Below are 14,499 nucleotides of genomic sequence, written 5' to 3'. Positions count from 1 at the left end.
ATTTCTTTGGGTATTGAGAGTAAAGCCTGGGTATTCTGCAAATGGACAACTAATGGGGTTTTCTAGTTTCCTCTTTTTCCTGCCAGGCAGAGCCAAGAGAAAACTTAGCACGCAATGGCAGGCACTGAAAGAGGAAAAAAGAAAATCTCTCAATAGAGTCATTTAAAGACCTGTGGCAACAACAGCTGAGTTTATCAAACCTGCAGGATAACAGTTAACCTTTCCATTGCAGCCAATTTTAACATATGTACAGCTTGGTATTAATAGCTATGAGTTACAAAAAAATGTGCTGCTTCTCATAGTGAAGTTTCTCTCTCAATTTTACTGCCTAACTATTGCTTTTGAAGGTAAAACCAAAATTTTTAAACACTGAACTGAAGCTTTACTGGCCTTTAGCTCTATGCAGGTTCACCCCCATAAGAATTATACTTACTGATCTTGCTTCATCTCAAATTCAGTAATTGAGGCTCATGATTATACAATGTGCAGGTTGTAGTGCCAAATTCAGGGAATTCTGATGTTTCCTAATGTTCACTTACTATTATAAGATTAGTTCTCACCATTTCTCAGATGGACTTTCTTTTTATATCCATAACTCCTGATTTTTTCATATCTTCAACTTCAAGAAATCAATACTTCACAGCTTATTTCTAAGAGTCTAAATCCTACCAGGCACACAAACCCACTCTCAGCACGTGCTTTTAGTTTGAAGATGTCCTGAAACTGCCAAAGAACAGGAGTGTACAATTGTATAGGACACAAGATTAGATATAGCTTTCATTCAAAATAGCAAAATATGCCAGACACCTAGAAGAAAGGTGTAACTCAAATGTGACCCTTAAAAAGGTTACCTGCCTCCTGCACTTCTAACAGCACACCACAGTCTCATCTTTCATAGACCCATCCACTTACCACACAGCTGTGAAAACCACACAGAGCCCTGCTTTCAGTGCCAGCCCCCTTTTGCTTTTAACTTTAGAAGAAAAAGCAGCTTTTTGATCTGTTTTTGTAAAATCTAACAGCACAGCTTCCTAAGGGGCTGCCAGTCAGAGGGCTCCACTGCAGAGAGTGGTGGCTGAAGCTCACATCTCCCATTACAGACATGGCCAGGCTGGGCTGTGGTGTGGCATTTGTGTCCCATTACCTGCCCAGGGCTTCTGGTAATTATACCTGACCACAGAACAAGGGGAATGAGTATCAGACTGTGAGCCTCGGGTGCAGGACCTTCAACAGTGGAGACTGAAACAGCTAAACTCAGAATTCAGAGGCACAGCCATACTCAGGTAAGTAGCAGTGGCAAAGGAGTGACAGCATACTCTTATATCCAGTAAGATTTCCCAGGATGATAAAGGTGCAGCTGACAGCAGAATTTTTTAATGGGTCCTCCAGAGTTTCTTAAGCAAAAAAGTTAGAAATGCCAGTTTGCTTCCCAACATCTGAAAAATCCAAACTGGAGCCAAGCACACATTTTATTGTAGATGGCCACTGTGAGGATACTGCTGGGTGACAGGAGAGTTTTTCTGGAATACAGCTCAAGCCCAATAGTCTTCTCCACTTCTCTATATATTGGCACATCATAACTTTATCCAATCTGACCTCAGTCTGACCTTAATCAAAATCTTATCTGTGTTCCCAGTCTCAGTACACTCTTCATTCTGAGTGCCTGACACATTCCCCAAATTAGTTTCAATCCCACTGCCTTTTCCTCCTTCAAATGTCTCCTAAAACCCACAAGATGTTCACTAAAACACACCCAGCTGATAGTGCCAAATAAAAACCACTTCAGTGTAACTACTGTTCAGATTACAGGAAAATATTGACTAGAGTAAGATTAAGTAAGGTTAAAAAGAGTTCAGAACCTTTATCACATTGATAATAGTGTGCCCCATTTCTACAAGGATGCTTTTGAACATTGTATCCATTACTGATAAACCTCCAGCATGCCTGCCACAATTTGAAAAAAAATCTGGCCCTTAGTCAATACTGGGGCAGTAATTGGCTCTCTGGCAAGGCTGCTCACTGTACTCTCCTGTAGCACTGACACTTTTCACACAGAGGAGTCCTCTCAGCAGAAAGCTTGTGCTGCAATGAGCAAAAACCTGCCTATGCACACCTGGAGTTCACAACAAAAGCAACTCCAAGTAACATGTAATCAAATTAAAAACTTACAGCACAGGAGAGACTTCTAAAATTCTACTTTTCTTGTTCTCAATATCCTGTAAAAAGGGAAGAGTGCTGGAAACATTTTCTGAGAAGAAAGCTACAGTTCACTCTTACATTGTTTCTCCCACACAAAGCTTGCTTTAACCAAAGGTTTGGTTTCAAAGGACGGCTCTGCAGTCTCAAAAACGAGCACTCAACCACCATTCCCAAGAGAGGCAGGCCATTGGCTTCAATCTCCTCAGCATTTATGATTGAACTGAATCTGTTTTCTGCATACAGTAACTATACTGTTTTCAAGAAATTTGGAGTAATTTTTTGCCATTTGAAAAATCTCTTTCTACCATCACTGAAGTAAAGGTTAGCATCACCTATCAACTCAAAAAGCACCTTAGTGCTGAAATATTCTGAATCCAACCTTCTTCACATGTAGATTTAGAGGCATAGCCTAGCACATGAACAAATTATTTTTATAGTTGCAGGCTGGTATAATAAGTAGCATAAAATAAGTTACACTCAAAGTTTATGGGTTGGTTACACAAAGGGAAAAGCACATTAAAAATAGCCCTACTGAATAAAGTCTGACTGAATGCCCTAAAAATTAGATATTGGAAAATTCCCTAAAAGCACTGGCTGATATAATGGGAATGACAATTTTTATTAGGATTGCAGAAACCATATCTAATAAAATTTCATTAGGATTGCAGAAACCATATCTAATCAAGAGAGTAATGAATTTAAGTTAGTAAGAGAGACAGACATGGGAAGCTCAGAACGAAGCCCCAAAGCTTCAGCAAACCACAGCACATCAGCATTAAGAGATGTCTGAGATCAACCAAGGTGCTTTATTTTTCACTGAATAGTTCAAAGATTAAAAACTCAATGGCAAGATTGTGTTTGCCAAGATAAATCTAAAGCCCATTCCCTTTTCTACAGGGGCTGGCAGAGATGTGCTCATAGGAGATCACAGCAAAATTTTACCTTATGGGACTTTTCACAGAAAATCTCCTAACAAAATTTCTGTTTCCCTTGTTAATCCAAACTGGTTTGGTTGCAAGCCTTGAAGAACACTATTACAGAAAATGTTACGTATTTAACCCTTTGTCAATACCAAACAGCAAGGATTCCATTCAAAACCTCAAAATCTTACAATTTCAGAATTCTCTAGAAGCCAAAGATAGCACTAGTAAGACAAAGACATACAGAGCTGAACTGGAAAAATCAAATAAACATCAAGAACAAGCTCTTGCACTGAGATGGAATATAACAGTAAGTAGTCCCTCAGCAAGGTATGACAGGTCCATGTGTTACCTACAAAGATTTGCACTGAAACTTTTAAATTACATTAAAATGTATCAAAATGAGATTTCTTTTTTTCCCCCTCAAATATTTTGACTAGTTCAAAAATGCTGCTAGAAAAACAAAGGCAGCATTGTGCCTGCTTTTATTGGCTTATCCATACAAGCAGAAAATCACACATTCCAAAAGCAAAACAAAACAGATCAGACAAACACAATCTAATTTTCTTTTTAAAGGGTTGACATTAGGAAATAGTTTAATAAGCTACAGTACTATGTCCCACTATCAGTAACTATTTTTAACATTATTAATAAAATCCTACTAAAATTCCATAATGCACTGGCAAAAATTATGGAAATATGTACTATTATTTAGGCTACAATTAGTTAACAGCAGCAGCTGCTTTTTAACCAACTCTCCAAGCTGACTTGCTTCAATCAGTATTATAACTGGCACATCTGCAGACAGGAAATCCTCAACACCACTGAGTTTCCCAGCCTATTATCTCAGACACCTGGTGTGGGTGTGTTGATACAGAGCAAAACAATGAATCATATGGACTGCACACCAATTAAGCAGCTCTAACTGTTAATGTGTTTAATCCTTAAGGGTGGAGTGCCAATTTGAACACTAAAAAAAGGCAACACAAAATCCTCACACTATTCATTTTGCTGTTTCTAAATATGGATTGTAACTCAAATCTCTGACAAAAATTGTAACACATGTAGCTCCTCTGAACTGAAATAATGAGCAGACTCATGTTACAAATGAATTGCAACAGTCTATCATGCAACCTTATTCCATTATAATTATAATTAACAGTAAATCAAGATTTTTTCTTATTTTTCAACTTAATAGCTCTTTTTTCCATCTTAGACCAAAGTAAACAAATTGACTTGACATTTGACATGTGCGTCTCCAACTCAGTGTACTTTTCATAGAACCACAGAATGGGCTGGGTTTTTTACCAGAAAGCTTAAGAAAAATCAAATACAGCACTTAGAAACCCACTTTTTGGAAATATCTTCATCTCACCTCATGAATATTATTCTACAGTTTTCAGAATTCTTATGTGTCCAGATCGCATGAGCTATTTTTTACTCTTGGCAAGCACTAGTCTGTTTGATTGGTTCTGAGGAGAATAATCCATTATTACAGGCTGTTTCCATAATTTGTAGAGCCCAAGGCACTTCTAAGAGAGTAGTAGTTACAGTAAGGAAAAGAAAACATTTGTCACAATGCACAACCTGCTCTCTGTTTGGGGTATTAGGAAGATATAAAGCTGACTTAACCAGGGAAATGGAACAACTGGATAGTAGATTAAATCCACTGGGCAAAATATGCTGTAAATGATCTGTTTCTGATCCTGTAATGGATCTATTCTACAACCAGAGTAATTTAAATTTATGCTATAAACAAATGAAAGAGTAATGCATTCCCACTACTCTAAAATAGAAGTGCCAGATAAAAAGAATATAAAGTAGTCAAGGGGATTGCTAAAGCTGCTAGTAAAACTGATTACTTGTCTGCATCCACAGGATTTCTTGGGCTGTACGTTTAAGCCTATTTACTTTGTTTGCCAGATATCATCTGCCTGCCAAACACCACTACTACCTTTAGCCATGCATTATTGATCTAGAATTCCAGATATTCACAAAGCTTTATAAGCACAAAAGACAAAAGTCTCCTACTCTGGTGGGCTTACAGCCCATCTGAACCAATACAGAAACCAAGGACAGACTGGTAACAGCGACAAACGAGCAGCTCAGGGAGGCAACACTGAAGGAGTGTTTTCATTCCTGTGGGCTGGAGCCTTGTACATAATTTAGTGTGCTAGTCCTTGCAGGAAGCAGCATTTGTCTCAAAGGAGGAAAACCCCAGATTTGATTCCCATTTCTGGTGATTATGCTCATAGACATTTATCACAGCATTCTTCTAAAGCAATTTACTCTTAGTCGTTGTATGTCAGTTCCAAGGGGTCTGAGATATGTAAAAGTCCCTAACCAGATTTCAAAAAGCTATACAGTTTCAAGGTTCCCTGCTAGAGCTTGGGTTTTTAGAGCCAGTTACTTTTTCTCTGAATTGGATGACAGCTGCAGTAACAAACTTAAACAGCACAGTTTAGAAAAAAATCCTAGAAGAAATGGTAGCCTCTTAAACAGGATAAATATGTACTTCCAGTGAATAGCTTTATGAATCAATCAAGAGTATGCACTTAGAGAACACTACCTGCAAACCAGAGTTTGCTGGAATTCACGTTCTTACTCTAGTAAAAGTGAGAGAGACTACATGACCCATTTATTGCAGATCATGCAAAAACAGTTACCACAGACTTCTGCCATTCACAGTAACTTTAATGTGTTTTTAGACTGTAAATGAACAAGTCAGGCATGCAAGAAAATAATTAAACAACTATCAATGTTTAAGTCACTAAACATTTAATGGGGGGGCTGTTTGACCCCATGATGAAGTGACTTCACTTTCAGAATGGAAAGCATTGCAAAGAAATGTTAAGATAATCATATTTACCTACTGCCCACATCACGGTGTCGAAAGAATCGGTTTCTTCTGTGTCCAGGTCAGCATTTTTCCAAGTGACTTGCAAACTGTCGCTCTCCAATTTTTCAACTTTAGTTGGGAAACATCTCTTTAAAAATTTTGTGCCATAAGATTCCATGTGCTCGGTTACTAAGGAAGCCATTTGCTGTTGAGTAGTGAAACAAATTTGTTTTTTCTTAGGTATGTGACCTTTTCAATGTAAACCCCTCCTTCAGCTGGGTTCAGGAAACCCCAGTAAATACCTTGTGCATTTCAAACATTCTTTATCACTTAGTTACTATGCACTGCTAATACATGATAATTTAGGGAGCCACTATGACCTGCAACTCCATTCCAAGAGGCACCTACACTTAATTACTCAAATTATTTTCAAAAAATATAACAGTAAATTAATAAAAGAGTTGCTTTTAAAGCATTTGTTGTTTACATAATTCAATTTACCATTACCATAATTACAATTTTCTAGTAGTTTGATGAACATTAAATACTTTCATAAAAACAACAGGAGAAAGGTATTTTGTTTTGCCATAACACCTGGCATTTCTCTGCAATGAGTATGAATCAGTAAGGTTTCATGGAAAGTTCTAATACAAAAACAAAAAACCAAACCACTTTTGTCCTAAGAGTCTGTTTGAAATAATGCCACACCAAATTGAAGTAGTAAAATGTGGCATCAACAGGTTTATCCAAAGACATCAGTGCTCTTGACTGCAGGAACTCAGGTTGCACCTTGCCAGAGTATGTTTATTATTTAAAGGATATTATTACAAAACCACTCACATAGAACAACTCCACACAACTCCACAAGCTCTCTCAGCTTACAAAACTTTATTTTAAAGTTGATATTAACTAATATGAAGGCAACAGCAGGGTTATGTCTCTTCAGAAACATGAGAGCTCATTAATCAGTTTCCATCAGCCTCAATGTGGCTGCAGACTGAACATAATTATTTTATCTCCATTAATACTTTATCAACTTTGGTATGGCCATTGTGCTCCTCCTGCCTACAGAGGATCAAGTTCTCCTACTGTGTTTGACCAAGTGCTACACACACACTATTCCCTGCTTGCTCAGACCTCATGCTGTTACAGGTGTGGATTTCTTCAATGAGGAGTGTAAATCCCAAGAATTATTCTTATACAATGTTTTGCAAACTCATGCCATCACTTTTAAGGCAGACAAGCCACTAGTTTAAGGAATGGGAGAGGGTGACATACAACCAGGAGCTGTCACTACCATGGGTGGTGTTTGTCACTGCCACTTAAGCAACAATACTCCCACCTCAAAACTTGTGCACATATTAGAAATGTTTGAAGATGCAAACAACATTATTTCTTTAGGAGATAAAATTTAAAAATCTGTATTTTAATTTATTTGATAGATAAGGAGGTGGAAGATATTCTCTACTTGCCTGATCAAACCCACGAAGTGGGACACTTCTCATCATGACTGTAGTGTCCAATCCAATGCCTGTCAGAAAACCAGCACACTCAAGGGACACATCTGGTGACACACCAGTTAAGCAAATGTAAACAACAATTTCAATAAACACAATATATGAGTAGTATACAAGTGGGCTTTTTACTTGGAGACACCAAGCTCTCCTCACACAGAGATCTTTAGCTTGCCTTTGTACATAGAATAAAACTTGGAAGTCTTATAGTTAACATAGTTAACACTGGATTTAAGATCCTGAGAATTTATCCTCAGCTGATCCTAATTTCCATGATGCTACTGCATAGAAAACTATTATTATTCTCTTACCAACTCAACTATATCACATGAGCAGAGGCATTCAGAAAACCGAAGTTTCACAGGAAAGACAGCTATGTTAGTTATAATCATAGATCATCACACACTTTTCAAAGGATACAGCTGGCTCCAACAACCAATCTGTTACAGAAAAGGAAAAAAAGAAGAAAGCAGTGGAATGAGCTTGTGCATACTTTTGCAAAACCAGAAAAAAATATTTTCTGATGTGGGTGTCACATTTGCCAACTTCCAGTCAGCTGGGACCCCTGAGTTAGCCAGGACTGCTGGGAAATGATGGAGGGTGGCTCAGTCAGCTCTTCCATCAGCTCCCTCAGCACCCTGGGGTGGATTCTCTCCTTGGACTTGTGCATGTCCAAGGCTGCAGGAAGTTTCTAACCAAGTCCTCATGATTTATGGGGGCTTCATTCTGTTCCCTGTCCCCATCTTTCAGCTCAGGGGTTGGGCACCACAGAACAACTGCTCTTATTATTAAGGACTGAGGCAAAGAAGGCATTAAGTAACTCAGCCTTATCCTTATTACTGTGCCTCTCCTCCTCCACACTAATAAAGGATGGGTATTCTCCAGAGCCCTCCTTTTGTTGCTACTGTATTTATAGAAACATTTTTATTGCCTTTTACAGCAGTAGCCAGATTAAGTTCTAATTGGGCTTTGGCCCCTCTAATTTTCTCCCTGCACAATCCTTGTGGTCCTCTCTCTTCTCCCAGGGGCATAAATACTCCTTTTTCCCCTGAGTTCCAGCCAAAACTCTTTATTCAGCCAGGCCAATCTTCTTCCCTGACAGCTCATCTTTCAGCACATGGGGATGGTCTATCAATTAGATTATGTCTTCCTATCAAGTAGATTACAGTTCCCAATGAAGATTTTATTCATTGCTAAATTTCATTTTGATTTATAACCACCTGCTTTTTAATCACTGTATTTTTCCAGATGCCAAATATTTGGCCTTCCAGTCTTCAAACATTTGTTTATATTACAGAAAATGGGTTTAATAGATTTACTTAGACTGGTATTTACCAAATATATCCATTTTAGTTCCTAAATAAAACCCCAGCTCCCACCTCTCTCAATATTTCACACCCTTTCAATCAAGAATATAATTGCAATTGTCCGTCAACACCTGTAATTTATGAGGTGTATCAGCTCTCCAGCACAGCAGTTTCCATCTCTGTCCCCAGTTGATCCCTACACAGCAGCAGTTCCTCTCTTCCCACCCCTACCATTTGCTGGGTACAAAAGGCAGAATGCTCAGTCCCTGTTCTGCAGGTAAAAGCAGCTCCAGCCAGGCAGCCATTAACTCTCAGCTGCTGGACAGGCTGCACTTGCACTCCTCTGCTTTTTATGTCTTCTACAGACTTGTTAAAATCTCACAGTTTGGAGATTGTATCCCACACAGTATTTCCTCTGACAACAAAGTATTTTGTTAGGTTTTTGAAGGGGCTTGTGGCCTATGCCTTACCCTGAACAAATCTGCAGCATCTCCCAGTTCTAACAGCAATGCTTTTAAACTTCTGAGCAGTGCAGACATGGAGGCTGCAGCTCTGTAAGCCCCAGGGACTGCACAGTCAGTACAACACATGTTTTCTTACAAAAGGCTCCAGATAACATCTCTCTATCTTACAATAAAAACACACAACTTCTGAAGGTGTACAGAGAATAGGTTGATTAAAATCTGCTAGTCTGGGGTTTATGCTTGGCAAATAATTTAACATAATGGGAAATAATTTTTCCAGCATTAGGGCATCTGATTCATCTGTGAATGCATGATCACACCCTCATTAGCATGCAGCTCCTGGGAAGTGCTGCAAAAAGCCTCATACTGCCCATAAAGAAATATCTACTGGAGATTCACAGGGAAAAGAATAAGAATTTCTGTAATTTGGGCATATGTTTGCTCTTGTTTTTCAATAGATGGAAAATGGATGTCAGCTGGCACTTACTCATAGAATTAGCCCCACATTATTCACACTTTCTTGTACAAAACAAGGGGTTCCTGGGCATTGTCAGTGTCTAAAAGAAAAGTCAGGAAAGCAGAACCTAACCTTGTGTTCACACCTGCTCAATTTCTTACTCATTCTCAACACATTTCAAGGCATCTCTTCTAATTCACTCTGCCAAAACCCTTCATCTCAGCAGTGAGTTTCTTCCCCATGTTTGTATATCTATGGGACTTTTAAAGTTGGTTAATGGTTTACTTAAAGAAAAAAAAGAATAACTGCAGGACTGACAGTTCTATAACCTCCAGGCATGTAATTTGTAGCTGAGATATGTACATTTGGAGAGGGAGAAAAGAAAGAATAAATACAACACAGCTCAGACTAAAAACAAAAGGTGTTAAACTGAACCTTGGGAATATTTATAACAGAAACAAATCCGACAGAAACAAACCTCTAACAACTCCCTCCTTCATTTGCTAAGACACAGCCTGATAAAGCACAGAAATGCTACTGTAGCCCCTGCAGGCTTATTTTGACTAAATCTCAGGAATGCAACATATAAACACTAGACTCCCACATTACACTGTCACAACTTGCATCGGCAGCAACTGGACAAGAGCCATATTTTCACAGAAACCTCTTACAAGGACAAATCTTATATTTTGGTTTGGGATTTTGTAGGGGTTTTTTTGAGGGGGTGGGTGTTGCTGTTCTTAAAAACAATTTCCTTGCATAAATCATGCCTTCAACATGCTAGAGGTGACTGAAACACTACAAACAACAACAAATTTACTTTCTTTCTAAAACTGTACCAAAAAGCCTCATTTTCTTATTTGAAGTTTAGCTTAACACAGTGCATTTTTTATAGCAGAAAGTCACTGCCATGAATGGCAAGTATGTTTTTTGCACAAACACCAGAATTACAGCTTGAAGTCTCTTTTGTTTTTTCTAGAATTGCTCAATAGAGAGGACAAAAAGATAGCATTATCTGACTTTTAGGCTAGCAAATCTGCATTTCCTATCACAATTATCTCCATCAGGAAATTGCTCTGTAGCAGTGTTGACTTGGAATCTTACTGTGCTGTGTGTTGTAAAAAACAACTGTGGCATTTTAGTATTTCCATTAAAACCAGTGTTTTAATATTTCAGTTAAACAACAGCTTCCAAAGCAAAAGTAACTCAAATGTTTCTTCATATTTTCTTTTGTTTTCTGCCACAACTTAGGAGAAAGCAAAATTACGTTGGAGCTTCTCCCCTAATTGAGGAACATGGACTGAGCAGCCCCAGGTGAGTTCATGCTGCCCTCTTGTGACTTGTAATGGCTACAGCACAACCTAACACGGTGAAAACGTTATTTAATTTGATTTTAGGAGGGAACTTCATAACATGAGGAGGGAGAAGATCTATCAGTTATTAATGAAGTTTGGTAGTATGATATTGCTGCATTGTTGAAGCAAAATTTCAGAAGGAAAACAGAAGAAAAATTGGCATACAAAAGGCAATTTTGAACATTTTTCACCCTGCTATATAGAAAAGGTAGGAATGCCAGCATCTATTACAACCATGGTAAGGTAACTTACGTTTTTCCAGGAGATTTCTCTAACCAGAACAGATCATCACTTGTGATTCCATACTCCAGTGCACCTGCAACCTATGATCACACAGGTGAATCTACAATGCCAATCCTGTCAGCACTAAAAGCTAATAGCAATTCAGGCTGTGTTGGCTGAAGTACAGACCAAGGGGAATATATCTGGGGCTGCCAGCTTCCAACCTGAATTATTCTACAGCTCTAAGCAACACCAACAAATCAAAGCAAACTGGCTTTTTAGAAAAACATTTCCATAGACAACATCCTTTATATATAGACAATTTTTTGTGTGACACAAGTACAAAAATCTCTCATATGTTGCTTTATTTTCACATTCTTTATCTTCCTTCACTGTGTTGTGCATCTCAGCAAGGCACTGGAGTTGTCAAATGGAAAGGTAACTTACATGTGTAGGGTATTTTGGTCTTCCTCCAGTAGCAATGACGATATTATCTGCAGTAACAACAACCTACAAACAAAAATGAAAAATCAAAATCAAGCATTTGCAATCCTTTTATCTGTCTTTGGATTTCATCTATGTACAAATGAGTGAATAATGAGAAAACTGGTACTACCATCTGCTATTTATGTGACATAATAATCAGCAATGCGTTAAAAAGGGATGGAGATAAACTAATACATGCAGAATTTCTCCTACCCATTCTCTACTAGGTTTTAATATTAACTGTGCAATTGTTCTTACACTGCAAAAGATTCTGATGACTACTTGGAAGCAATAGTTATGCACAAATGACACTTTTAAAATCAATTTCTTGTCAGGATAAAACACACAGAGATGACAGCAGTAAGTTCTATCTCAGGCCTGGAGTTAAGCTACCTCAAAAGGAGACTGTTTCTAGAAAATCCGAGGCACCTACCTCCAAAACTTGACCTTCAAGCTGATATGAATCAGTAATATTAAAAAATTACCCTGAAAAAGGTGTTAAAAAGGCACTTTCAGGCCTTGTTAAATACCCAGCAATGGCCACCATTCTGTTATGTGACCCAGATGTGCATTCACACTAATTGCCTCCCACACACAATTTGGTATTACTGAGTTAATCACCCCTACAAATCACCTGAAGGAGGGAAACAGCTCAGAGCAACCTAATTCTCATCTCTCAGAACTTACATTTCTGTAAGCATCAGCATGACTGACCAAATCAAACAAAAATCTTCTGTCTCAGCATTTCCACCCGCAGAAAAAAGCAATAGCATCCAACAGGCCAGGCCAGGGACTCAGCAGGCACCAGTCAAGTTCATAAACAACTTCTCTAAGTGGAAAATGCAAATCTCACTCACTAAAACAATACTGAATACCTCAAACAATTTGCAAAAGGACAATCTCGCTCCCAAATGACCTGAAATGTTCCAAGTGAACAACACTGCAGAAATCAGCACAGCAGCTCACCTCTTTACCTGCTTTTGTTACACCACGGACTGTATGTGGATCAGAAAAACTTCCTTTTATGTTGAAATATTTCACCTTCCTGTTTAGAAGAAAACAGCATCAGCAATGTACACTTAACAAGAATAGGTATGAAATACAATCAGCTACCTTTTCTGTATTTAAGTGGTAAAAGGGGTAGCAATCAGGCATAGAGCAGTAAAAGGAAGGAATCTCACTTCATAGGACTGTTTGCAGATCTATCATAATTTGTCACTTAATTCTTCTGTCACACTTAACTCCTCTATACAGAAAAGTAACTTAACCTTGTAACAAACTTTGAGATCAGATTATTTATATCCTCAGAAAATACATTTTCTGCTACCCATAGCACTACTAGTATTATCTGTAGCATTTCTGATACCATGCTTGTTTGAGAACACACCAAAGTGCTTCAGCAGGAGTAACATGACTAATCTGTTAAATTTTCTATTATAATTTCTCTATAAAAAGAACTGCATACTGAAAAAAAAAATTGCTGCTCTAGCATAGTGTTAGCTGTGGGTTTGTATGGCATAGAAATTTTGGGGGATGAGGTCAAAAGTATCTTAAGATACCTTGACTGCTTCATATTAATGCAAAACCTCTCCAGACTAAAGAGAGATCACTACACTGCTAGAAAGCTTTTGTGCATGGTCAGTGTCAACCACTATTTCACCAAAAAGGAAAATGGGAGAGGAAGAGACCACTTACTTACATTGACAGGGGCACTTGCAGACCCCTGAAGAAAGGACTTACAGACTCAAAATATTAGCTCTAGATAGAAACTTCAAAGGCAATTCTGCAGTTCTACAAGGACAAGAGCACCTCCTTGACTGTGGGAAGAAAGACAAACTTCAAAGTCTTATTTACTTTTCTTGTAGTTGCACTCTGTGTCCCCAGTTCAAGGATTTCACATAATTCTGAACACCTTGTGCCATCACAGACCTGCCACAAAACAAGAGACAGAACATGAAGTCATCATATTACAAATTCAGGTTATGCAACACAAAGATATTGGCAAAGATATATGCTGAAAATGAGGACTGAACCACAGTATTTTTTATTGTAAAAGCAAATTATCAAGTCCAAACCAACATAATTTCTGCCCTGAGAAACCAGAAACTAATTCTGTTTTTTAACAAGTACCAGGTTAAAATTTCACATGCAAAATTCACTTCCCTAACTGTCCCATAATAAACACCAGCTGGGAAAAGGTTATTGTTATGCATTTGCAGCACACAGGAGTGGATATAAACAACAGTCTTTACCAGGTATGATGAACAGGTTGGGGTATATTCCAGCCATAGTGTTGGGCATCTTTAAGGGCACTCCCTAAAAGGGCTGCTTGATGCATAAGCTTTTTAGGAATGCAGCCAACATTCACACAAGTTCCACCAAGTCCCCATGAAGTTCCTTGGGAAAAAAACAAAGAAAGAAAAAAAAAAGTAAATTAGATTAGTGTAACAATGCAGTTGGCTCCATGGGAAGTAAAAAGTTCTGTAAAAACACAGTTTACTGTCTCCTACAGATCAGTTTATAACTTGCTTTGTGCTCATTTGTTTGATAAAAACCATCTCTGTACATTTTTCTTCTAAAATTCAAGTAATTTCAAGATTTTTCTCAGAGCTCAGAAGATTCAGTAACTAAACATTCATGTTTGCAGATCTCATTTTGTGCATTGTATACAAGGAACCTCAGCATGACACAATTAGTAATTTTTAGAAATTGTAAATATTATTTTGACAGAGGGAA

At 38.1% G+C, this 14,499-nt stretch overlaps 1 protein-coding gene across 3 annotated transcripts in view; it reads right to left on the bottom strand.

Annotated features, from left to right (window-relative positions):
* The window catches only part of TXNRD2 (thioredoxin reductase 2), a 32,011-nt gene that overhangs the window by 15,330 nt on the left and 2,182 nt on the right, over nucleotides 1-14,499 (bottom strand). For all 3 annotated transcript variants that reach the window (XM_059485488.1, XM_059485489.1, XM_059485490.1), the window contains exons 4-11: nucleotides 14,016-14,160; nucleotides 13,618-13,692; nucleotides 12,730-12,808; nucleotides 11,725-11,787; nucleotides 11,308-11,378; nucleotides 7,893-7,912; nucleotides 7,431-7,522; nucleotides 5,989-6,163 (exon numbers count right to left, since the gene is read on the bottom strand). In XM_059485488.1, coding sequence (XP_059341471.1) covers nucleotides 5,989-6,163; nucleotides 7,431-7,522; nucleotides 7,893-7,912; nucleotides 11,308-11,378; nucleotides 11,725-11,787; nucleotides 12,730-12,808; nucleotides 13,618-13,692; nucleotides 14,016-14,160 — 720 coding nt within the window. The remainder of the gene's footprint in view (nucleotides 1-5,988; nucleotides 6,164-7,430; nucleotides 7,523-7,892; nucleotides 7,913-11,307; nucleotides 11,379-11,724; nucleotides 11,788-12,729; nucleotides 12,809-13,617; nucleotides 13,693-14,015; nucleotides 14,161-14,499) is intronic.

The sequence above is a fragment of the Ammospiza nelsoni genome, chromosome 18 (assembly GCF_027579445.1).
Source record: "Ammospiza nelsoni isolate bAmmNel1 chromosome 18, bAmmNel1.pri, whole genome shotgun sequence".
NCBI lineage: Eukaryota > Metazoa > Chordata > Aves > Passeriformes > Passerellidae > Ammospiza > Ammospiza nelsoni.
This window is presented reverse-complemented; position numbering and strand designations above follow the sequence as displayed.